Source organism: Danio rerio, chromosome 5, assembly GCF_049306965.1.
Source record: "Danio rerio strain Tuebingen ecotype United States chromosome 5, GRCz12tu, whole genome shotgun sequence".
Lineage (NCBI taxonomy): Eukaryota > Metazoa > Chordata > Actinopteri > Cypriniformes > Danionidae > Danio > Danio rerio.
Genome location: NC_133180.1, coordinates 34,480,001 through 34,506,299, shown reverse-complemented (window position 1 = coordinate 34,506,299; position 26,299 = coordinate 34,480,001). Strand labels below are relative to the sequence as shown.

Below are 26,299 nucleotides of genomic sequence, written 5' to 3'. Positions count from 1 at the left end.
GACTAAGCCAAAAAGAAAGAAGAACGAAGTAAAACACTGGATACTTCTAACCATTGACATCCATAGTTTCCAAAAGCATTGCAGTGTATGCGTGTTCTATGTTTGTCCAAGGTAATTAGTCTACCTAAATGTACATATTCCATTTACTTCTATTAGCTGGCCTGGCTTGCATTACTTTCATGCATTTTCTATCATTCCTACGACCAATTGTTTTTTAAATAGGCATTATCTATAAATAATCTTTGAAAAGAAGGCTTAAGATCAAGCAGAGCTTCTCAACAAAGTCATCATCTTTAGCTTTTAATTACACAAGCCCTTTATATTTCAATGGATTTCGAATGGCTGTTAGCGTTTTATCATTTATTTGCTGAAACAATTTGTTCTGATAGTGATCCCAATGATAATTTCTCTACAGTTTTATTGTTACAGTTGTGTTGTGAATTCTGCAGTTGTTTTACATTTAGAATGATTTTAGAACTTTAGATTCCCAGTACTAGTAAGGTGTACCTAATGAAGTGGCCAGTGAGTGTATACTCTAGGTACAATTTGTTAGATGCACATCTTTCTAAAGAGCCCGAGTAGGACAGAACTCTTGATAAACCCCAAAATCAGTTATGGTGTGAAGAGAGCTGCTTTTGAATGTGTAATTTAACAGTCGAATGAAGGAATTAAAAGCTTTAGGATCTGACGAAGCTCTGGCATGTTGCTTTTATAATATGATAAGAGAGACACTTATACTTATAGAGAAATTCAATTATATAAGCTGCGGGAAAAAACAGCTCTGAATGTGTATATCCCTGTATCTAAACCAATTACCAGAGCTGAAGAAAGAACACATTTTATGAAAACAGAGCTGGACTTGTTCTTGGCATTTGGTGCATCTTGTGTCATCTGCTGCAGAGATGAAGTGGAGGGCTATCTGCAATGTATTGAGCGTTCAGACGAGAGGATGAGAAAGTAATTAAAGATAAGAGAGAGTGAGCGACAAGGGCAATGAAAAGGATAGACATCATTTGGATACTTCTCTCCCCTGCCACTCCAGGGAATCTAATCTTCTTTCTGCTATTTTCCAAGCATATGCTAGCAGGATGCTAATTCCACGCTTTACCATCTGATTCTTAACCTACAGGGACTTTTTTTTAATCTTTGTGCTATTTTAAAGTGGAGAGATTCATGTATTCTTTTGACTTAAAAGCTCCTAAAAGCCTCTTAGCTGTGCATTCACTGTAATGATATGCCTCAAGAGGCTTATTACTTTTAAACATATCTTAATCAGGATTATTTCTATATCTGCTACCATTTTTTGCTTCATCTGACCCTTCAAAATCATTTTGTGTAAGCTAATATTTTTAGTTGAATTCAGTCAATAAATATTTCATATTTATAGGGATGTAACGATTCACCTGACACACGAAACGATTCATGATACTAATCTCACAATATTATTTAGTCTCAATTTAAAAAAAGTTATTTGAAACAAATTGAAGTTGAAGAGCCTTTTCATTATTTTAAATGCTGCACATTTTTTGTAAAATAATACATATTCTGCCATAACCAAATTGCTATTTTAGAAAAAAATAAACTAAAGAAAGAATAAACTAAAGAAGACTTTAATTAATACAAACAAACTAAAACTGCGACTGTGCTGGGATTTTCATTTTTAAAAAGAATATAAGAATATCTAAGTTTTCTGGAATAAGCTGAGGTTGGGACTAAGATGGCTGATGTGGAGAGGAAAGCCTTTCCTAAACCAGAGAGCAGTGTTTACAGAGGTGTTCAACGGGCCCTCTGCTCCAGAGCATTGGCCACTATAAAATACTGATTATAAAATTACAAATTGTATAGTAGGATAGAGACAGAAGTTGAACATGGTTATGAATGTGAATAATTGATATTACTTGCATAATCAATTATTATAAGTATCAGTGTAATACACTTAAGAAGAGATAATCTTGAACAATTTAAATAGTCCGTAGCACTCATTAGAGCAAGCGGAGCAGCAAATCATCTGGTTTGCATGAATTGGCACTACTGTGACAGATGTTTTTTTTACTGTGCTGACGGTTTATGCGCATCATATTCATTGTTCTGTTATTGTAAGTCAGGGGTCGGCAACCCAAAGTGTTGAAAGAGCCATATTGGACCAAAAAAACAAAAAACAAATATGTCTGGAGCCGCAAAAAATGTAAAGCCTTGTATAAGCCTTATAATGAAGGAAACACATGCTGTATGTATCTATATTAGCTCTATTAGCCTACTATAAAAATGACTAAGTTGGCTACAAATACATAATGAGCCTTCATGATTAAATAGCCACTGAAATCAGGTGGTTGGTGTTTATTTCGTTGTCATTTAAACACTTCAGCACAGCCTCTGGTCTTTCAGTGGTATTAATTTGATCATTTCTTCTTGCGGCCCATCAGAGTTCACGTGCCTGCATAAAAGCGCATTGAATATCGGTCACATCACAGGCAATTGAGTATGCTGGCACTGAATTAATGTCCTTGGTTTGCTGATCGGTGATGTTACTTGCCATTTTAATAGCCCTTTCCTTCACTGTCTTAGCGGAGAGTGGTATATCTTTAATTTTTTGTATTATCTTGATTTTGTTTTTGAATTCTGCAAATAGGTGTTCTAATATGTTGATGAATGACTCCTTCATGTAGTCACCATCTGTAAACGGTTTTCCATGCTTTATTATCTCCCAGTTTGTTTACAACAGCCACCTGCCTGGCATCCTACCCTGCTGATAGAAACCTGTGTCACAGGTTGAAATTAACACAGAAATGTTGAAATTAAATATTAATTCACACTTTTACAGCATTTAAAAACGTTAAAAATGTTTGTCCTCCTATAGAAATCATATTAAAACAAAAATATATATTAACCTCCCCCATCTTTTTGAACATTTTTGAAAAAGCTCCAGGGAGCCACAAGGGCAGCGCTAAAGAGCCGCATGCGGCTCTAGAGCCGCGGGTTGCTGACCCCTGTTGTAAGTGAACGTCTTTTTGCAGTATTTGCACAAAGTTTGTGTTTTGTCTGTCGCACTTTACCCCTGTCATTTTACTCTGCCGCCCAATCTCTTGCTTGTCGCTCATGTGCAGGTAAAGTAAGTTTGTTCCTGTAAACACAGCGCCCTCTCTGTATAAAAAAAAACAAAAAACATTGCGATTCGTTCAACATTTCTACCGGTTTGAATCGTCACTTCTTTTAATCGATTTTCAACCAGCTTACAATGAATCGTTACATCCCTAGTTTTTACCTTTATAAAACCAGTCAGTTGAAATGTTACCTTATGAATCAGATATTAGGTTATCTTACAGAGATACATTATCAGAGAGCATTTAAATTGGCAAAAAACTAAAAAAAATAAAACAGTACTCATCAATATTTAGCATCTGCTTTCCCTGAAATGAAAGACTATGCAAATATCAACTACACTACACTCCTGAGTACACTAATTTCAAAGCTAATGATCGTAGCCTAAAAGCAACCAAACTCCAAATGCATGGGGCCTTTAAAGCATTTTGGGAGAGAGAGAGAGAGAGAAAGAGAGAGAGAGAAAGTCATTTCTTGTGAGGTAAAACACAAGAAACCCTGGTCCTCATTGAGATGGAAATAGGTCTGGATTTTTGTCGTCCTACTTCACTCCTCCTTTTCTTTGAGCAGATGAGAGAGCGAGTGGAGCAGGAGAGGGAAGAAGAGAGGATGAAGGATTTCTACAGTTTTTCACCGTGATAAACAAGAGAATCTTTCAGTCATTCTCTCTGAGTCACTTCTGGCCTATGGGAACGGCATGCATGTCTGCTTTGACTGAAGGGGACTCTTTAATTATTAGACCAAAGACAAAAGACTGTGTGTTTGCATGCTCCCATCTAACCGAATGTCTTGTGGCAAGAATATCTTTATATTATCTTTCGTCTTTTAGGGTGTTTGCGTGTAAGAAACTTTCACGCTTGGTCTCTAGAGTCACTCTTTCGTTACAGAAGCCCATGAGAACAGTATAAGAGAACAGATCAGGTTTGATGTTCTATCCTTCAGCTTCTGCTAGTCCCTTATTAAGACTCTCGGGGATCCTTTGCCACCATCTGCCTGTCCAGTTGCAATATCTTTGTATGTGTGCCAAGTACGCTTGAAACTTTCTGAGTTATTTTAATGTGTCCATATGCTGATCTTTATGTGTGTTGTATGTGTGCATATTTGCATATGCTGCGCTTGCCTGCATTTGTAGTCAGTCAATTTGATCAACGTCAAAAATTTGTGTGGGAAAAAAAAAAAATCTTTTTGCGATGTTGCTTGGTAATAAGCTGATAGAGTGCAAGAGAGAGAGAGTGAAAGGGTGAGAAAAAGAGGGGTTTAATCAACACTTCTCTGCTTGAATGTGGCAGAGCTGTCTCATTTCTCTTCAGAAACAAATCTAATCTCAGTCTGGGCAACCTTCCATTTATGCAAAGCAGTTTTCATTTCTGGAGAATAACAAACTCAAAACATGAGATCAGATTGCATGGAATATTGATGTTGGAGCGCCAAAATAATAAAAACACATTTTTAAATAGGAGATAGTAGGATTACTTCAGAATGAAGTACACTTTTCAATTCAGCAGATATATCAGTTTAGAATGAAAATATTAGTTTTTAATGGGAAGACTTTTTTCAATAGGGTTTAGAAAGTTTTTATTTATATACAGTTGAAGTCAGAATTATTAGCCCCCCCTTTAAATTTTTTTTTTTTTTTTTTAAATATTTCCCAAATGATGTTAAATGGCCCCTATTTTGTCGCACAGGGTGATTACAACTTACAACACACAATTAAACACATATTTTGCAAACTACACAAAATAGAGGCAACAATTTTAATTACATTTACATGTTATGATCCGGAGGAAAAAGAAACTGGTCCATTTGAACTGTAAAAGTTACTGACAAAGTCCCTGTCAAAGTCTGACAAAGTCCCATAGTCTCTGCTACTCCTTCAATAGCAAACCGCCGACAAATCCCATGCTGCGACGTAGGTTATTGTATCAAAAATCAGAAAAATGACATCAACAAACACAGCAATAAGTTGGCTAAACTGTGGTATTGTTGTGAAAATGAACTTTAACTCTTTATTCTCCACAGCTGAATCTCCATCTGTCAGTGATCGTCATCTTCGCGTCGTGATCAGTCTCGTGATCCCCTGCACCTCCACTAGTCTCTGAAGTGAAAGCGCATTCACATTTTACCAGAACTGGAAATACATATTTGGTGATGTACCGTATCAACATCGATGCGATCAAACAAGGGATCCGAACCCAACTCGATTCGTTTATTCGACTCGGAGTCAAATATTTTGCTAAATAATCAATATTTATTTGTTTTAAACAAAGTGCACTTTTAGATTTAAACCTCAGCTGGATGTTTTCATTCACATAGAGCTGTGTTACACACTGCATGGAAGGTAATTTTCAAAAACCCATAATAGGGGCACTTTAACAGAGCAAGCAAATTTTCACAGTATGTCTAATAATTATTTTTTTCTTTCCTGGAGAAAGTCTTATTTGTTTTATTTCGGCTGGAATTAAAGCAGCTTTAAATATAAATAAATATATAAAAATATTGGCCCCTTTATGCAATGTATATTGATAGTCTACAGAAAAAAAACATTGTTATACAATAATTTACCTAATTACCCTAACCTGACTAGTTAACCTAATTAACCTAGTTAAGCCTTTAAATGTCACTTTATGCTGTATAGAAGTGTCTTGAAAAATATCTAGTCAAATATTATTTACTGTCATTATGGCAAAGATAAAATAAATCAGTTATTAGAAATGAGTTATTAAAAATATTATGTTTAGAAATGTGTTAAATAAATCTTCTCTCCGTTAAACAGAAATTAGGGAAAAAATGAACAGGGTGCTAGTAATTCAGGGGTTTAATAATTCAACTGTATTTCTCTCAGCTTTTACTTCTAGTATTAATGAGTGTAATATGTGTAAGGGCTGCTTAAACTTAAACCAGTTCAAGTTTATAGTCTGCCACATGAACTTTAATGACATCCCAGTCCTTATCCGTCCGGTTTGATATAGAGGTACCCACCCTTTGCACCTATAACTGCTTCATCTCTTTTAAGAAGGCTTTCCATGAGGTTAAGGAGTGTGGTTTTAGGAAGTCAGACACTGATGTTTTTGCAAGCTCACATTCTCCTTTACTATAGTAGTATACAACTATAAGCCTACATCATGCTGACAATCGAAAACAAAATACATGGTATCACAGACTACCACAGACTAACCCCCAGGAGTCTGAGGTGATTTTGGGGCCCCTGAGATTGTTTGACACGCCCTGATATTTGTGCCTATTTCAGCTACTTATTACATAGTCATTACATAGACAATAATGCCACTCATCATAGAGCATGAGAAGCAAACAGTAATTTATGATCTATAGAATTTGTAAAATAAAGGCTTGCAGGTTTAGGAAACAGCATGGGAGGAATTTACAGCAGGCCTTGGTGCAGATGAAAAGTAAAAATAAAAAGTGAACAGATGCAGATTGTGTGAAAGGCAAATGCCTGAGTGCTGGTTCTGCTCTCCCCTATGCGCTGCGCATGTGCTGCAGCTTCATTTATGCTTGCGTGTGTTGTGTGAAAGACGTGTAATTCAACCCCAAAGATGTTCAATCAGGTTGAGATCAGGACTCGGGTGCAGGCCAGTTAATTTCTTCCACACCAATCTCACTCGTCGTCTTTATGGACCTTGCTTTGTGTACTGGTGTGTAGTCATGTTGGATCAGGCTCATCCTCATTCTTTTTCCACAATGTTGAGAGCATCAGGTTTTCCATTTAGTATGCTGAAGCAATAAGAGTGTATTTCACTGGAATAAGGGACGACCCCAAAACTAAAATAACAACTTCATACCAATGTCATTAATGCACAATTGACAATCTATCATTGTATCACTTCAATTCACTGAGCTCCTGAGAAAGACCCATTAATATTTATAGTAGTGGTCTGATGTGGTTAATTTTATACAGCTCTGTGTGGCCATGGAAGAGATTGAGACCAGGGGCGCCCCGGGGTAAACTCTGTCCACCCCTGTGGCCATCCCAATATAATTTTGCTGTTGATATTATTAATTTAAATTTACTTATGTAAATACCTAATATTTCAATAGGTAAATAAAATGTAGCCACTAAATTATTGTTGGTGTCACTGACGTAGCTGATTCACTGCCCCTCTCCCTTCCTGAATGGCGGATTTAAGCATAGGCAATATTAGCGATCGCCCAGAGGGGCATCTTGCTGGGGGCAGCACGCAGAGGCTGTGAAAAAAAAAAAAAACATCCCTTAATAAAAAAATTGGGATACCATTTACTTTATGCCAGTGTATTACTTTGAGTGGTAATCCCAAAATAGACACACTGTGTCACTGTGTGAATACCGGTTATTTGTATGCACGCAGATAAAATACGTGCCGCTCATGCGCCGCAAAACTGGAGTAACAGCCTTTTGTGCAGAGGTGTCGGCACACCGTGAGCTTTGCAAGTCGCCAAAACTAAAGTTTATATAATATGATGATGATGGTAATGAGTCAATAAAGTATGTGATATATATATATATATATATATATATATATATATATATATATATATATATATATATATATATATACACATATATGAAAAGTGTTTTTAACTAAAAATGTATTTTTATTTGGTTTGCACATGTACTTGCTGAATTATTTCAAGGAATAAATTGCAATATTTCAAGAGTAATTAATTAAATGAATTAAAAACACATTATTTCATTTAAATTCATTATTTTTTTTATTTGCCACCCCAAGATTTGGTGTGGCCTCTTCCGACCACCACTAAGAACTTTTTCTGGGGGCGCCACTGATTGAGACACCTTATTCAAGGATTTGGGTGAGTGTATAGTGGGGGTTTACAAATTAAGGCGTTTTCTCAGTTTAAGGTATAAGCATCTCATATGTCAAAATGTATACTTGTGTTATTTTATTCGTTTTCTTTTCGGCTTAGTCCCTGGGGTCGCCAAAGCGGAATGAACCGTCAACTTATCCAGCATGTTTTTACTCAATGGATGCCCTTTCAGCCACAACCCATCACTGGGAAACATCCATTCACACTCATTCACACACATACACCACGGACAATTTAGCTTACAATTCACCTGTACCACTTGTCTTTGGACTGTGGAGGAAACCGAAGCACCCAGAAGAAACCCATGTGAACGTGGAGAGAACATGCAAACTCCACACAGAAACGCCAACTAACCCAGCTGAGGCTCAAACCAACTCCGCCACCACAACACCTGTATACTTGTGTTGTGACTTTTATTTATATTGTCATATTTACTTTTATGAGGGACTTTAAGAAACAGTTGCTGGAGGAACGGTAATGGTGACCAGCTGTAAACCTTTAACAGCTTGAACCAAAGAAGACATCCAACAAATCATTAAGCAACAAAAAGAAGATGCAACCTGAGTTGTTAATTGTTTCTAAATAAATTGTTAATTAAAGTAATAGTTCACCAAAAACAAAAAAATTGTCATTGCTTACTCAGCATTTACTTGCTCCAAACCTATTTGACTTTCTTCTGTTGAACACAAAAGAAGATGACCTCCATAGAATTTGTTTTATTCTGTCATAGTAAAGGGTGACTAGATAATGACAGAATTTTCAGTTTTGGGTGAACGATCCCTTTAAAAAATAGTGTATATTCTCAAAGAGTTCCAAAAAACTTTATGTAATTTTAATGATAAAATAAAACATTGTTGTGATTACATCCCGGTAGAGATGTCTGAGACAAAACATTAAAAGTTGCACAGATTTAGGTGAATAAGAAACACAAAATACTGCCTTATTACTCTCAGGGCTGTTTATATCGAAGTTGATAGTTAGCCAGGACCATGTTTGTGTTTCGTACCATCTAATTTTTACGAGGTGGGCTGTTAGCTCAACGATCAACCCTCAACCTAGACATACACTAACAACAATTTAGCTTACCCAGTTCACCTATAGGACTTGTTGGGAAAACCGGAGCACCTGGAGGAAACCCACGTAAACACGGGGAGAACATGCAAACCCCACATAGAAATGCCAACTGACCCAGCTGGGTCTCAAACCAGTGTCCTTGTTGCTGTGAGGTGACAGTGCTACCCACTCCACCACCGTGCCCTTCTTTAAAAATGTTATCACATGTAATTCATAATTTTACTAATTTTGGAGATGACCTTAATTTGAATTTATCTGAATATAGATTGTACTAATTAACGTGTCTTATAGCTCTTAAAGAAGTTGTACAGAGCTGGACAGAAGTGATACAGCTGGAATATGAGTGGTGAAAGCAGTGATATATAGTTGATGTGGATTTGAAACGACAAGTTTTTCGTAGTGAAATTGTTTAGTTGCTGCACAATAGAGGATTGTGTCAGTCACTGGCTTTTAAATGTCTCTGGGGTTTCGGTATAGAGCTTGTAGATAAAGACATCCTCTGATCTGAGCTCTTATGTAGAGGTTGAGTTTGTTTGTTGGTGATGAGAGCCCTGCTGTGCGAGTGTGTTTCTCTGTGTAAAGGAGAAGAGCGACTGAGAGTTCATAGGAGACGCCGCTGTCAGATGCTTCCTGCCTTTCTTTATAGCAAGCAACATTAAGAAAAATGATTGTGAAGGAAGTCATATTGTTTTCTTTCATTTGCATCTCTCTTAAAGGAGTTACTAAAGCTAAATCCAAAACTTTATGGCCTGAAACCAATTAAAATAACAAGCTAGAGCTGCATGATTCTGGCTAAAATGAGAATCGTGTTTTTTTTTTCACCTAAAATAAAGATCACGATTCTCTCAAGATTCTGTAGATGTAAGATAAAGCTTAATATGAGATTATTGTTTTTTTCTCAAACATATTGTAAAACAACAATATTAATATTATGTGTAGGTCTACTGGTTTCTATAAATAATTATATTGTACTTACAATAGTACATCATTATAAGAAGACAAAATAGACATTTTAGGTGAATTATACCCTATAAATACAGTATGTGACTCTTTTAACATCATTTGGAGGTGTCCGTGTCGCTGAGCAACGTGTGTGAAACAATGAAAAGACTCTTGCAGGCACCTTTGCTTCTCTCCTAAACTTGAAAATATGATTGGCAGAATCATAGAAATGCTGGATTAAGATCATCTAGGGGGTCGATTCGAGATCGCAATCTTTTTTCGATTAATTGTGCAGCTCTATAACAAGCTATGGCTTTTACAAAATAAGCATCTTTAAATAAGTTTCTCCATGGCTGTTTGGTGTATTTTTACAGGAAAAGTTCTCCCAAAAACTTTTGTACATTTTGACTTGGACGTTGTGGATGAAAATATCAATATTTCATAAAGGAAGGAAAGTACCACTGAATTTGAACTACGCAAGGGTGTAAAAGAACTATGCGGTTTATTTGTGTCAATAATAATAATAATAATAATAATAATAATATGCATTAAGCACTGCTGGCCGCTTATCTGTAATTAGTAATATTCCAATCAGAGTGATCCTAGTTTACTTTAAATGGATAATTTTCTCCTTACTGCTCTATCTTCGTTTTGGAAGAATCCCCCTTCCACCCCATCTCCTCCTTTTCCTCCCTTTTCTGAAGGGGGAGCTATCGAGACCTACCTGATCTCGGAGGCCCTGATATGCTTATTGACCGGGTAGGAGCCCTGGGCTAAAAAACTCCGAGCTCAGTGTTCTCTCCCAGGACAGCATACCAAACCTGGTATAAATGCTAAGCATATATAAGTGGGAACTCTTGAAAAGATATGTTGCACTTATGTTCAAACATATTCAATTTAGTTCATCTTTATTTCTGTAGTGCTTCTACAATGTAGATTGTGTCAAAGCAGCTTAAAATCACTATGAACCGAAAGCTGGAATCATTTTTTATATTTCTATTGTAATTCAGTTCCCAGAGAAATAGAATATTAAATGAGCAAACAGTGGGTGTGGTTTGTTTTTTTTTCTACTGCAAGCTGAATGGATGTCGTAAAGTAGGCATTTTCTTCAGAAAGATCAGGAAAGGGGTTTTAGAAGAGTTATTACAACCTAACATGCTCCTTCAGCTCACAATTTCTGTTTATTGTCAAAACTGACAGTTGGAGCAGCATTAGCCACGCCCATTACCTCAAAATCACGTAGTCTCATAAATTAACTGAAAACAAACAGGAAGTGCACTTTCAGATTTGAACAAAGAGCTAAGAATGACCAAGAGGCGACACTCAATAGAACATTCCATTGCAACAGCAGCGCCCAGCAACAGCCCTGGATTCCGCCATTTTGGAGTGAAAGTGATCAGCCGTCCATTGGATCTCATTACTTTTGCGATGGCAAGCAGCTGCATTGTTTTTTATTTATCTATTTAAAAAGCGTATTAAAGCTGAGATACAACCTGAAAGACAACAATACAACACTTATTATCACAATTATCAGCACTTTTAATAGTTTATTTTACAGACTTATAATATGCTGTTGTTCTAATGGAGTTTTCATTCCAAAATGGCTGCCGCGCCCTCTTGTGGCTGTTTCCCAAATTACACTAGAGTGTCGCCTCTTGGTCATTCTAAGCTTTTTGATTTGAATTAAAGATTAGATGGGCAAACATTTTTTTTTTCTTAATGACATGCACAGATGAATTGTTCACCACAAAACTAGCAATTTGAGCTAATAAAATCAGTTTTCTCAAATTTCTTGGGGACTATAACAGAAGTTCTAGTAAACTGAAATTGAAACTGTCAGTCCAGTTTTCAGAGTTAAAGTTCAATTTAGTTCAGTTCAGTGTGGCTTAATGTTACTTTTGATCACATTTTCATGTTGTACAAAGTTTTTAGTATTTTTAACACACCTTTTATCATCAAGTCATTTACAAACACAAACAAAACGTATTCACTGTAAGTATGCAAAAGAGTGGCATTTCTTGGCTTAAAGCTCTTGCAGCAACTTACAAATTATCAGACATGTTGAAAATCTATGGACATAATAGATGATTAATTGATTTGAACTAGAAACATTAAAATTGATTCTATTAAATGATGAAAAATTTAATAAACTTGATAAAAGAAGATGCAAATTAAAAGTTTGCTAGTAATAGCTTTTCTGAAAGGCAATTACTGTGAATTTAATATTTATATAGCTATTATAGTGAAAATTTTATTTTTCTGATTGTGTATTGTACTAATACAATTGAAAGTATGCTGAAATGTTTGGAAAAAAGCACTTTAAATGATCTGTTATGATACAGGCACCATGATTTTTAAAAATGTACCAGTTGCTTCTGAATTTTGCACCAAACCAATCTAAGACAACTGTAAATGCAGCCTATGTAGGCATTAAAAGTCCATATAATTAGCTAAAATCTAATGGTAGTGTAGCATTAGGTGTAGTGTATAGTATGATTATTATAGAAAAAAAGATTAGGATGAGACTATAGTTTTTTTAAGAACAATCTAGATTTACCAAAAACAATAACAAATAACAAATTCTCTTACATTTCTGAGGTTGTGTTCAGAAACGCAGTGTTTAGTTCGGATGATTTGAGAAGCAAAATGTCCTTATGAAACCCTGAAGGATGTTAGGTAATGCTGAAAAACAATGCTCGTCAAAATAGGGCTTTACACCATGCGCTCTGTAGCTTTTTGTTTTGTGTTTAGAAATAGCATTGCTGCAAGGGTCTCTACAAATTCCAAACCGTTGTACATGTTGAGAACAAAAGGTCTGAGAAGACACTTTTGTTGAGCAGTCTAAGCACGGTTGAAAGGAACAAGCGTTGATTTGGATGCTGTTGAAAGGAACATGTATGACTGCTCAGCGTTTCCCAGATGAGGAGTTAATCACTTTGGGTAACAGCAAGCGCACTGAGTCTAATCCGTCTTTCATCTGCCCTGTTTCACTTTCTTGTTTAGTTGATGAAAATGCTAAACTGATGGGGGAATGTCTGTGAGAAATGAATTACAGAAATTCATTACTGAAGATCGGGGTGGGGTGTATGGGGGAAATTATATACAGAGAGTTGAGGTCAAAATGATTAGCCCTCCTGTTAAATTTGAATTCTTTTATTTTTCCCGCTAACTTCTTTTTAATAGAGAGAATTTTTTTCCAACACATTTCTAAACATAATAGGCTTAATAACAAGTTGTTAATAACTGATTTCTTTTATGTTTGACATGAAGACTGTAGAAAATATTTTACTAGGTATTTTTTAAGATACTAGTATTCAGCTTAAATATCTATTTAAAGGCTTAACTAGGTTAATGAATAACTATGCAAGTTAATATAATCAGGCAAGTGATTGTATAACAATGGTTTAGTTTCTATAGACAATTAAAAAAATGCTTAAAGGGGCTAATAATATTGAAAATATATGAAAAAAATGCTTTTATTCTAGCCAAAATAAAACAAATAAGATTTTCTCCAGTAGAAAAAAATATTATAGGAAATAGTGTGGAAAAAGTCCTTGCTTTGTTAAACATCATTTGAGAAATATTTGAAAAAAATAAAATAAAAATTACACTGCTAATAATTTTGATTTCACCTGTAATAAAATAACAACAAATCAAAGAAACTTTAAAAAAAAAAATATTTCCATAGCTAACTAGATATAAAATCTTTCATAAATTAGTTTTCATTTTAAGATAATTATATATTATATTATATTATATTATATTATATTATATTTATTGTATGTTAGTATGTTGAATGTTGCACCACCACAGCTTTCATAGGCTAATAAATCCCTACATACATCAAATTATGGCATGCCATTCTGCTACTATTATAAGCAAGTATCACAAGCTTTGGTCGAGAATGTGGGACTCGTTGTGTTTAGAGGGGCTTTTAGACCTCCTCCGTTTGAAGGGCTTTTCTGTCTCTCAGTTGGTAAAGTGAGGCGGCCTTTTCAGACTCTGGAATGCGACACTTGTTGAGTTTTTGGAGGGAATGCAGGTGCTCTGCCATTTTCAGCTTTCAGAACAGGCGCTCATGAGAACCACTGCCTTTTCTCACACAGGCTCATTCTGGACCTCCCATGGGTCATTCACAGACATGGCTTTGTGTGGTTGACATTATCTGTTGACATTATTCTTCAGGATTGCACAACCTTTTCATTAAAATCTGCATTCCAGCTCTTGGGAATGAGAGAAGATTTTGGTAATTTCTTACTGTCATAGCATCTGTGTGATTGACTATGAAAGTGAAAATATTTATTGGTCTTATTCTTAAGTTTCATAATGAATGAACTCTAAACTTTTAAACCAGTTTTAAGAGTTCACACTTAGCTGATGATTGATTATAAAGTGTGTTTGACATGCTGTCCCGGAAGAGAGCCCTGAGCTCATAAGATCCTCGAGCCCAGGGCTTCCGCTGTTGGGCGAGAGAGGAGTTTAAGCTGAGGTAGATCTCAAAACTGCTGTTGTTTTTGAAGAGATAATTTACTAGGAGCATGTATGGTGCCAATTTAGATTAGTCAATTGTCTTAAGTTGTATGTTTTGGACGGTGGGAGGAAACCGGGGAACCCGGGGGAAACTTACATGAGCACGGGGAGAATATGTAAACTCTGCACAGAAACGTCTACTGGCTTAGTAAGGACTAGAACCTGTGATGTTCTTGCTGTAGGGCAACAGTGCTAACCACTGGGCCACCGTGCCCCCCATCTAGAAAAGGAGGACGAGTAGGGGTGGAAGGGTGATTCTTCAAAACCAAGATGGCTGTGGTATGAAACTTAAGAGTTTGGAATCATCTGATTGGTGAATCATGAATTGGCTAATGCAGGATCAGCTGTGTTCAAAACATTCAGGCAGATTGAATCTTTGTTATTAATTTATTTTTTTTAAAGATGTCAACCCCTAATTTAAATCTCTGCATTTAGATTTCTGGCTTTTTTAAAGTGAAGCATGTAATAATACATTTTTTCACATGCTATTTAAAACTGGTAATTGTGTGCATGGTTTATAAAAAATAAAAAAAAAAGTTGTAAATATTTTTTAATTCTCTTTTACAAATTTTTTTCCACTTCAGTAATATTATGATAATTATGTTTTTAAAATACTTGATATTTGATAATTACTATATTTAAAATAAACACCATCAAATCTGTCATAATTCAACCAATCAACTTTCCATAATTGATGGAAATGTGTGATGGAAAATTTCTTATTAACAGACAAATGTATTATAAATGTAAGTTATTACCATTAATCATAAAATAATTCAAACAAAGTATCAGAATCAGAAAGAGCTTTATTGCCAGGTATATTCACACATGCGAGGAATTTGTTTTCGCGACAGAGCTTCTACAGTGCAACAGAATTACAGACAGGACAAAAACAGATAATAAATACATTTTAAAAATAGAATTGAGTAGTGATTGCTAATATATAAATTGACAAGTGTATGTAATTACTATATACAACACTATATGTGCAGCTGTTATGTGCAAATTGGCATGTAAAGCGTGTTGTTAAATAAGTGTATATGTGTACAAAAAGTGTATAGCAGTGATTTTTGTTCCACAATTATCATCATCAAGTGTTCATGAGATGTATTGCCTAAGGGAAGAAACTGTTTCTGTGTCGGGTATTTAACAAACAAAAAGTATTAACCTAAAACCTAATTAAAAATATATATTCAGTTTATTAATATATCATTAATGGCGTCAAACATAAATATTTTGTTGCTACATGAACAGCACTATGAAACTAAAAATACATTGCTCTGGGTATGTTACTTTGCTGGTTTCAGTTGGCAAATTCACTAGAGGGTGCTGTCTTTGTTTTTCTGAATTTGAACTTCGTCACTTAGCCTGGTTCACAGAAAATATCAAGTTGTTTATGGATAAATGAACTTTAATTGATGAAAAATCATAATAATGTCTTCAAATATGTGTTAAATACGTTAAAATGGTATTAAATAAAACAATTTTTGTTCTAAAAGGTTTCAAAATGCATTAAAGTAATAAAAAACATTTGACATAGTTATATAGATGGTGAGGTCGGACAGACACATCTCAGTGGTCAATCACACAAAAGGCTATTTGACAGGCTCTTTGTAATATAGATGTTACTCAACTAGTGAAAAAACACAGAATTCCTTTTGACCTGCAGATTGTCTTTTACAAAGTTGTGAAAAGTCACTTGTTTACTGAAGGGAGAGAGAGAGAGATTTTTGACAGATTCAAATAAAGGCATCTAGAGAATTTTTAATTGCATTTCAGAACTGTTAGCAGCTTAATTAGCACTTGACCTAAATGTGAGATTTCACTCTACAAATAGCTTTTCCTGATCAAAGTAACTGATTGTACTGTGACTGTGGAGCTGAATGTAACCAGTTTTAATAGGTCTGCCACCTTATCTGGTTAGTGGTAATTCTGACCACTGCCATCGGCAATCATTAGATGTTCATTAGTTTCAATTTCATTCCCTCAGTGTCATTAGGGACATCATTAGAAGTCTATATAGTGTTTACTCAGCGTGTAACATCAAAACACAAAGCTCTGATCATAGAGAGGAAAAAAGAGACTAATAGTGCTGATTGCATTGCTTGTCTGTAAAAACGAAGATAAAAATAAAATTGAAAGAGAGAAATGAGATGCTTCTATGAGTAATAACTGTCTGGTGACCGAGGTGGTAACATTATCAAGTAGTAAACATATAAACAGACAAGCAAACAAGGAAGAGGAAATGAAGATAGCAGTGTTGATCACTTAAACTAAATAAAGATACATGTCTTCAAACTAACTCGGTAGGTGTGATATTGCCAAGTACCATGTAATCCTGGATTAACATTTGTGTTAAATTTTTGTTGAAAAATGAAATTCATACCTTTTCCCTACCCCTAAACCCATTGTAACTGTAAATTACTCCCAAAATCAGAGGGTAAGAACATATTTATATTGATTTATAAGAACCATGTAGAAGTAAATACACTCACCGGACAACTTTATTAGGTACACCTGTCCAACTGCTTGTTAACGCAAGAATTGTTCATTTCTAATCAGCCTATAACAGGGCAGCAACTCAATGCAGACATGGTCAAGACGATCTGCTGCAGTTCAAACCGAGCATAAGAATGGGGAGGAAAGGTGATTTAAGTGACTTTGAATGTGGCATGGTTGTTGGTGTCAGACGGGCTGGTCTGAGTATGTTCATTATATTCATTTCTAGGGTTTACAGAGAATGGTCGAAAAAGAGAAAATGTCCAGTGAGTGGCAGTCTAAACGCACAACACGTCCAACATTGAGGCAGTTGAGCTACAGCAGCAGAAGACCACACCAGGTGCCATTCCTGTCAGCTAAAATAGCAAACTGAGGCTACAATTCGCACAGCCTCACCATAATTGGACAATAGAAGATTGGAAAAACGTTGCCTGGTCTGTTGAGTGTCGATTTCTACTACGACATTTGGATGGCAGGGTCAGAATTTGGTGTTAACAACATAAAAGCTTGTATCCATCCTGCCTTGTATCAACAGTTCAGGCTGGTGGTGGTGGTGTAATGGTGTGGGGGATATTTTCTTGGCATACTTTAGGCCTACTAGCACTAATTGAGCATCATGTCAACGCCACAGTCTACCTGAGTATTGTTGCTGACCATGTCCATTTATGACCACAGTGTACCCATCTTCTGATGGCTACTTTCAGCAGGATATAATGCGCCATGTCATAAAGCGCAAATCATCTTTTACATGACAATGAGTTCCCTGTACTCAAATGGCCTCCATAGTCACCAGATCTCTATTTGATAGAGCACCTTTGGGATGTGGTGTAACAGGAGATTCACATAATGAATGTGCAACCGACAAATCTGCAGCAACTGCGTGATGCTATCATGTCAATATGGCCCAAAATATTTCCAGTACCTTGTTGAATCTATGCCACCAAAGATTAAGGCAGTTCTGAAGGCAAAAGGGGGTCCAGCCTGGTACTAGTAAGGTGTACCTTATAAAGTGGCCATTGACTGTAAACCTAACCTTAAACTTATCACTTATTTCTGTTTGGCTGATTGTAATAAAATTGCTTGGTGAAACTCTACTAACCAATTAACTACACACAGATAGAGCACCAGCTGAGAACTGGACAACCCGTATCATAATTTTTTTTTTTTTAGTTTGTATTTTAAAAGTTAGGGCTTGAAAAAGTCTCATGCACCCCTAAAAAGGCTTTAGTGATCTTCCTGCTTGGTTCTTCTAAAATCCTCCACATGCTGGTTTCTTCTGAGTTGTGTAAGCGTGTGATGATTTTTTAATGAGAGGCTGGCTTCTGTTCTGCTCTTTGTGTCAAGTGTGCTGCTTCTCGGCTCTAGTAGAACTCAATCCTGACGTTTTTGCCTTCTCGACCACAGCCTGATGTCTGATTGGTCCAGTATCCGTCTGGAATTTAGCTTTCCCTGCTCTTAACCCCACCCTCCCTCTGCCCTGAGGGCGTCAATGAACAACGGCATTCCCTTACACAGCCGCGTGTACATGTGCGTGTATGTGTGTGCGTGTGTGTGTGTGTCTCCTGCATACAGCGAGAAGAGCAGTAGAAAAGTTATTTTCTTTTTTCAAAGAGACATACACTGCTTAAAAAGTCACAGCTAATGAGCGAAGTGCACAGGAAAAGTTTGTCTTTTTCTGGAAATGTTTTTTTGTTATTAGCCGGGCTTCTATTTTTGTTCTCTGTGAAGGAAAGACAATCCTTTTCCTCTTGCTCTCTCTTTCACACGTAACATATCCACACTCATTCTCTCTCTCTCTTTTCTTGCATGGCTTAGATCTTGTGTAAAGGGGAGGGTCTGAACTCTGTTTGCAGTGAATGCCCCTGCTGGAGTCTAGCGCTAGCATACACTCTCACTCTCTCACACACAAAACTACCATTCCCGCTAGAAAGAGAGAAAGAGGGAGTGTGTGTGTGTGTACGAATGAGAAGAAAGAGGAAAAGAGAGTTTGGATATAGCTGGACTCTATCTGGACTTTTTCTTCTGCTTCTCTTCGTGTGCTGATGAAGTGATGGTGTGAGATGTTTTTGCGCTCTTGGAGTAATTGAGAGGTAAGGGATTACTTTTCACTTCCCGCTGTTGTTTGTGGATCACTGACAGTGTGAGTGTGGACAGGTGAAAACTTATCAGAACTTAACAGAAACAAGAGTAAATCCTTTTAACTTTCCTCAGTGGTGGATTGGAGCTATAATGCTGAACCAAGTGTTTTATTGGCTAGTTCTTCTCACATTGTTTTGTCACTGTAAGAGTTATCTTTCTTATTTTTTATTGGAAATCTAATAGCAACTAAAATTTTCCTTTTCAAAGTTTTGTTTCTGAACCAGGGTCAAGCCAAAACTATAACAAGATAGATGTTGCTGACTTGTCTCTGGTTAGTGTAGAAAGTGGAAGTCCATGAGCACCAGCTGAGAACTGGACAACCATAGATCATAGACATTGTAGTTTAGAATCAATGAGGTATATCAGGCTTGATTTGATCATTAAATAATGAAGTTGATTCCCTATGGAATTGTAGATAATAGAATAGATAAGTCTATGATATTACATTGAGAGTAGATAAATCAGTGATATTGTTTTGGCTGATAAGTAAATCACTGAATTTGCTTTTTAAATCAATATATTATAGAAATTTTGATTCAGATAGAATTTTTTGTATCATAGAAGTCATATAACATGCATTTAAGCTGTCTACTTTGTTTAAATAAATTTTGTAATGTAAAATATGAGGTTAATAGTGTTCCATTGTAATTCATTGTATTGCTAGACATCGTTTTTATCCGCCTCTGTACTTAATGTATACAAAAGAACATCTCAGAAATCAAGCTACTATAGCTGTTCAAAAATCCTACAGGTATGTATTGGTACTTCAGTGGGACCTTTTCGTGCCTAAAATATTCAAAAGTGTATCACCTGGAATATTTAGATACCACTAAGTATGGCTGTGCTATTGATCGAAATCGAATCGGAATCGCGATTTGAAATGTTGAGATTAGCTAATCGCAAGCGTCTGCGATATAAATATATATTGTTTAATTTCCCCCACCCTGTGTCTTACTAGCCAATTGAGTGAGCACACTTTTGTTTAGCCAATCAGAATAGTGCAACAGACTATGCGGAATGCCCACAATAAAACAAACAAACAGGAAAGCGCAGGTGAGTGAGATGATGGCCTCTGCTGCTTCAAAAGCATTAATAGACCAAATAAAATCAAAGAAAAACAGCACAGGTAATTTGTAAGAGCTGTCGTAGAATTGTTGCCAGCACGAAAAAATACAACAAGCACCTAAAAAAGCACCACAGGCGGATATATAATGAGTGTGATTAAGCTGGAGCTTAACAAAAAATTTTTTTTCACAAATCAAGTTGAAATTGCTATTTCTGTCAAAAAATACAGTACCTTTGGTATTTAAACTGTTGTACACTAAATGAGATTTTAGTGGATGCCTTTACAGTGTAGTCATTTGTAAATCTTGAAAAAATGTATGATAGTTTTTTGCTCATGAATGAGTTGCACAGTTGTTTTACATTGTTTTGATGCTTGAAAGCCAATTTTCAACTTTTTAAAATAATCACAATAGCAGGCATGAAAAACATATCCTATCCGTAGGCCTGTCACAATAAGGAGTTTTTGTAAAGAGAGATATTGTTGCAGAAATTGAATGATTATATAAAAGCATAGTAATGTAAATAGCCAAACACTTTAAAATGCTGATTATTATATTCAAATTCTATAATTTGATGTTAAGGGCAGTATGGTGGCGCAGTGGGTACCACAATTGCCTCAGCAAAAAGGTTGCTGGTTCGAGCCCTGGCTGGGCCAGTTGGCGTTTCTCTGTAAAATTTGCTTGTTCTCCCCGTGTTCGCGTAAGTTTCCTCTGGGTGCTCTGGGTTCCCCCACAAGTCTAAAGACATGCGCTATAGGTGAATTGGGTAAGCTAAATTGTCAGTAGTGAATGTGTGTGAATGAGTGTGTATGGATGTTTCCCAATAATGGGTTGCAGCTGGAAGGGCATCGATATATTGATTATTGTGACCTACCTATATGTTTTTGAAAACATAGTACAGATTACAGAGTTTTGATTATTTTGCAATTTTACTATAGTTTTCCAATTGAGCATTATGTAAGGCTGTCTACCATAAGTGAGAATGAAATGATTCACTCAGCGTGTGCTTATGACTTATCTCTGTATACCATTACAACACATACCAGTCTGTTGACCATTGTAGGGCAATGTGCAGGACTATTCACACATCATTGTTGCTCTATTAATAGCCTGAGACAGGGCAGGGAGTGAGCCTGCAGCTGAAGGGAAGGAAGTAGGCCTGGAGAGCATAGGGATTGCCTGGGGTCACTGCACCAGGGGCCCCCACACCGGCCATTCCCTCAAACTGACTTTTGAGAAATCTTGGTAGCAGCCAATGCTGAAAAATGAGTGACATTGCAATAGTCCTTCATTAACATCTCTGCACATCTTCAATTAGGTAGTCTGCATATACAGTCTCAATAAGGCGAGCGCTTGTATAGTATAAGCAATTTATTAATGTTAGCCTGTCCTACCAGAAGAAAACAAAGAGACTGACAGGAAGCCAAAGAAAGAACAACAAACTCTGTGGCATAATGCAACACCGTCACAGCTGTGATATTATATATGGTCATCGTCTGAATGGGGGAAGGTATGAATGAAAATTAATAACTGGATCCCAAGAAACAGAGATTAGATAACACGTTCTCATTTCACTTGCAAAAACAAGCGTCTCGAGCGCTTTGAGTTTCCCCTTGTGTGAGTTATGACAGCACAGGTTTCTGGGTTTATTCAGTGGGGGACTTTACCTGTGGAATGTTAACTGCCTTCATTTCTCTTCCGTCACACGTTTTGTTTTTCTCCTCCTGCCGGCAAAACTCTCTCATCCCTTTCTCTACACGTCTGCTTCCAGCACTGCTTCTGTCAGTCAGAGCTCAACCAGCACCTAATGCTTTGACCTGCAAAGACCTGAAATTTTAACTGTGACTATGAAGACTTTGATTGGATTGGCGCACCGTTCAACTTAGATTCCCCCTTTGTATTTCTGGTTACTGGATTAGATTTTATGCTTTTGGCAAACATTTTTATCTGAAGTGACAACTTTTCCAAAGTTTGGGCTGAGTAAAAAAGTTAAGCCAAGGTACATTAAATTGATTAAAGTGACAGGAAAGTCATTTCTAATGGAAGCAAACAAGTAAAATGCATAAACTGTACATAATCTTCTGAAGAATCATGACAAAATACTAGTTGATAAGCTGCTAAATATTTAGCTTTTGCAATAAAAAAAAAAAAAAGTAAACTAAAAAAGCTAAAAAGTCATTTTGTAGGGCGACAGTGGCGCACATTAGGTAGTGCTGTCGCCTCACAGCAAGAAGGTCACTGATTCGAGCCTCAGCTGGCTCAGTTGGCGTTTCTGTTTGGAGTTTGCATGTTCTCCCTGCGCGTGAGGTTTCCTCCTAGTGCTCCGGTTTCCACAACAGTCCAAAGACATGCGGTACAGGTGAATTGGGTAAGCTAAATTGTCCATAGTGTATGAGTGTGTATGAATGTTTTCCACAGATGAGTTGCAGCTGGAAGGGCATCCGCTGCGTAAAACTATATGCTGGATAAGTTGGCGGTTTATTTCGCTGTGGTGACAGATTAATAAAGGGACTAAACCAAAAAGAAAATTAATAAGATAAGATAAGATAAGATAGTCTGACAACAGCCAGTGCTCCACACAGAGATCTGATCATCATCTAGTCTGTCTGGAATGAAATGAAGAAACAAAACAAACTGAGACCAACTAAATCCAGAACAAAATTGGCAACATCTTTACAATGCTTTGTCCAATGTCCAGTTGTCTTAGAAACTTTCCAAAAAAGTTTTCAATGTACACTTTTTTTTTTTCTAGAAACAGACATCCTCACCCATTGCTCACTGTGATGAGTGTCATCTGGTTACATCAAATGTCATACAGTACGCTGACTGGATGTCATGACAGCAACTTCGCACAAGAAATTTAAAAATATCGCCTTCAGTTTCCTTTTACACCATTGATGAAAAGACATTAAAGAGGAGTTCAGAAGTGCTGTTCTAGAGCAATGAATTCTGAAACAACTGTTTAGACCGAAGATGCATTGCAAAACATCTGGCCTCTGTCAGGTTTAGGAACATAATTAGAAACCCAAATCAAAATTAAAAAGGCAAAATTATACAAATATAAAAAATACACTGATTTTTTGCCGCTTTTTTTGACAGTCTGAATGTAGCTCAAAAATATGTTTTTTCTCTCACCAAATTGTCTATTATCTCCTGTAGTATGTTTATGCAAATATGCTTTATTTTCTCTCCTCTTCCAGTTTTTATTAACAGCCTATACTGTGGGGCATTTTTGAAAAAAAAAAGTAAAATAAATGAGCATTTTTAATGGGGCATAAAAATAGGATATGCGTGTATGTTTGTGTAAATATTTACATATTTACATATACAGTAAATATGTGAATGCAGTCAGCTAAAAGAAAGAAAGAACAATACACTTTAAATCTATAATGCACAGTATATGGGATATTATTCCCAAATTAAAATGGGTTCTTAGTGTCATTTTAGTAATTTACTCAGTGTAATATGTTTTCTTTTTCGCAGTGTGTTTAGACTTGCTTGCTTTTAAAGAGAAAGTCATGAAACAGTAGTGGAATTTGTCAGTCTTTGTAATCTCTCCTTGAATGTGCTTGTTATAGAAGTGGCTAGAAAAAGAAAATCGTGTGTGTGTGTGTGTGTGCATGAAACAGGATGCTCATTGTTCTCTCCTTGTTACAAACAATCAGTTGGTCATCAGATCCTTTCACGATTGGTCAAACGGAATCTGTTAATGAAGTGCCACTAACTGGAGCTACAGTATTATGGCAGAGTGAGTCACACATGCTCACAAACAGAAGCTGATGATGACAAGCATGTCTGTTTGCATTATGGACAAGTCACACGCTTCATGACGCTCTCTAAACAAAATTGTATCCAGTTATTTTTTTATTATTTAATTTTTTATTGCATTTTTGTGGAAACCAGGGGACTTTGTGCAATGTTTACCCAGCAGCTAAAGTGTGGTTATTTGTCATTGTCATAGTAGTGTGTGTGAGGCAAAGGAAGCTCTGGTGGGCATTGCAATGCTGCGAGTGACGTGTTTGACACTTTGACCTGGGCATCCACTCAGACACAGACACACACATTCTTGCACACACACAAACAATGCATAGATCCTCAAAAAAAACAGGAAAAGACAATCATGGTTGGTCCATTCTACTTCACAGATTGGTACAGCATTCAACACATGGTTCTGACTCAGTAATGACTATCAAGGTGCAGATTGTAAATCTAGTCTGTTGTTCGTCAGGGAATGTTTGTACTTCATAAAATCAAATGGCTTACAGTTGTTTAGGAGAAACAGACACACGTTGCTGTCACAAACAGAGGCATTTTAGAAAGCACCTGGGACAAGCTCTGACACATGTACACTGGCATTCTTTACATTTTAACCCTAACACACACACACATATATATACAAACGGTGCAAGGTCACAACAGGAAAACTGAAGAATGTGCATCATTTCCACTGGTGCCCTCCAACTTCCTTCATCACTTTGCGTACACACACACCCACCCAAATAGGCTTACAGTCACACACATAGAGGTATGCGGTTTGTTATAAGCTGTGATGGTGGCGTATGTATGCATGAATGTACATTTATATACATTTCGATAAAACTAGTTATCCAAGTTTGTAATCTAGTTATCTAAAGTTAAAGGTGCTGTACTGTATGTACGTTTTTGAATCTTCTAAAGCAGGGGTCACCAACCTTTTTGAAACTGAGAGCTACTTCTTGGATACCGATTAATGTGAAGGGCTACCAGTTTGATGCACACTTCTTCACCAATTTATCAATTTACTTTTAATTATATGTTTTTCTTAATTAATGATATTCATCTATGTGAAGACACCGATCGTTAATGATTTTTCACAGTAGTTGTAAACAATGATTTAACAAGGTAGGAAACAGATAGATATTAATATGCAACACTTTATTTGTCTAAAATAGGTTTTAAAGATTATTTTTTATATATAAATTAATGTCATTTTCAATTTTACACCAATGGATGTGTGATTTTAAAAGAATAGCTACAAAAAATATTCGATGCTGCTTACTGGTATGTGGTGCTATGGTGAGCTATTTTTAGAACAGGTCCACGGGCAACTCATGTGATCCAGGTAGCCCGCAGGCACCATGTTGGTGACCTCTGTTCTAAAGCATAAAAATACCACAATATGTTTGCTGATATTTAAGAAACATGCCAAGTGAACATTCTTGTTTATGTGTAAAACAATTCTGAAGTCAGATATTCTGCTTTGAAAATGAACGTTACGTGCCAGAATGTCTGTCTTTGCTTTGGTCCCTTTAATCTGCCCAATGCCCGTTTAGCCAATTATATTCCAGTACCCTGGGTTGCCTTGGTGGAAAATAGTGTATTTCATTCATTCAGTCAAGAAGGCTTTTAAAGCTTGCGTCTGCAACTGAAAATGCGACCTCCGGTGGACAGTAACAGCTTCCAAAATGAGACGCAGATTCAGAGTTCCAATTGAGGTTGTTATTGATTACCAAATATCATAAAGTAGAGCTGAAGATCTTTGCCCGGACCCGACAGGTCTAAGAGCGCTAAATAGCAATGTACAGCAAGCTGACAGGAAAGATGACGAGGTCACTCACTACATTAAACCGATTTCATGGAAAATGAAATTGATGTTCTTGGTTGGTGTAAGATGATCAATCAATCCTACCCAAAACATGCTAAACTAGACAGAACAGTTTGCATCCCAGCCAGTAGCAGCAGCATTGAAAGGGTGTTCACTTCAGTCCTGCTCAGTGAGCGCAGGACTGTGCTAAAGCCATCGAAAGGGGATCCAATAATGTTCCTCCACAAAAACACGTAGTCTAAACTTGGCGAGTAATTCAATTACAACTAAATAATAATCAAACTATAAAATCAGTGTAGTCAGAGTATATAGGCTAATATTAGCATTCTTTTTTATTTAGCTTCACCGTCACCTTAGTACCAGATTGTGAAGAGAAGTGGCAAAACATATCCCACAGAGCCTTTATCTTAATTTCGTTATTGCCAAATACCAAATAAATCAAACGGTTTATTTTATTTTTAAGATTTGAGGTGAACTGTCTGCTGCTGCTTTCAGTAGTATAGCAATAAATGTCATGAAAATGGCATTCAAACATACATTTTTAGCA

At 36.4% G+C, this 26,299-nt stretch overlaps 2 protein-coding genes across 4 annotated transcripts in view; both read left to right on the top strand.

Annotated features, from left to right (window-relative positions):
* si:dkeyp-72a4.1 overlaps positions 1–4,267 on the top strand; it is a 55,741-nt gene extending 51,474 nt beyond the window's left edge. Inside the window, exon 5 of the mRNA NM_001128374.3 lies at positions 3,670–4,267. Within this exon, the coding sequence (NP_001121846.1) occupies positions 3,670–4,007 (338 nt within the window). The 3' untranslated portion in view covers positions 4,008–4,267. The remainder of the gene's footprint in view (positions 1–3,669) is intronic.
* The window catches only part of dab2ipb (DAB2 interacting protein b), a 208,170-nt gene that overhangs the window by 2,470 nt on the left and 179,401 nt on the right, over positions 1–26,299 (top strand). Inside the window, exon 1 of one of the 3 annotated variants that reach the window (XM_005171881.6) lies at positions 18,846–19,055. The exons of the other annotated variants lie outside the window; for them this stretch is intronic. The gene's annotated coding sequence lies outside the window, so the exon portion shown is untranslated. Of the gene's footprint in view, positions 1–18,845; positions 19,056–26,299 lie in introns of those variants that run through there. 3 annotated transcript variants of the gene reach the window in all.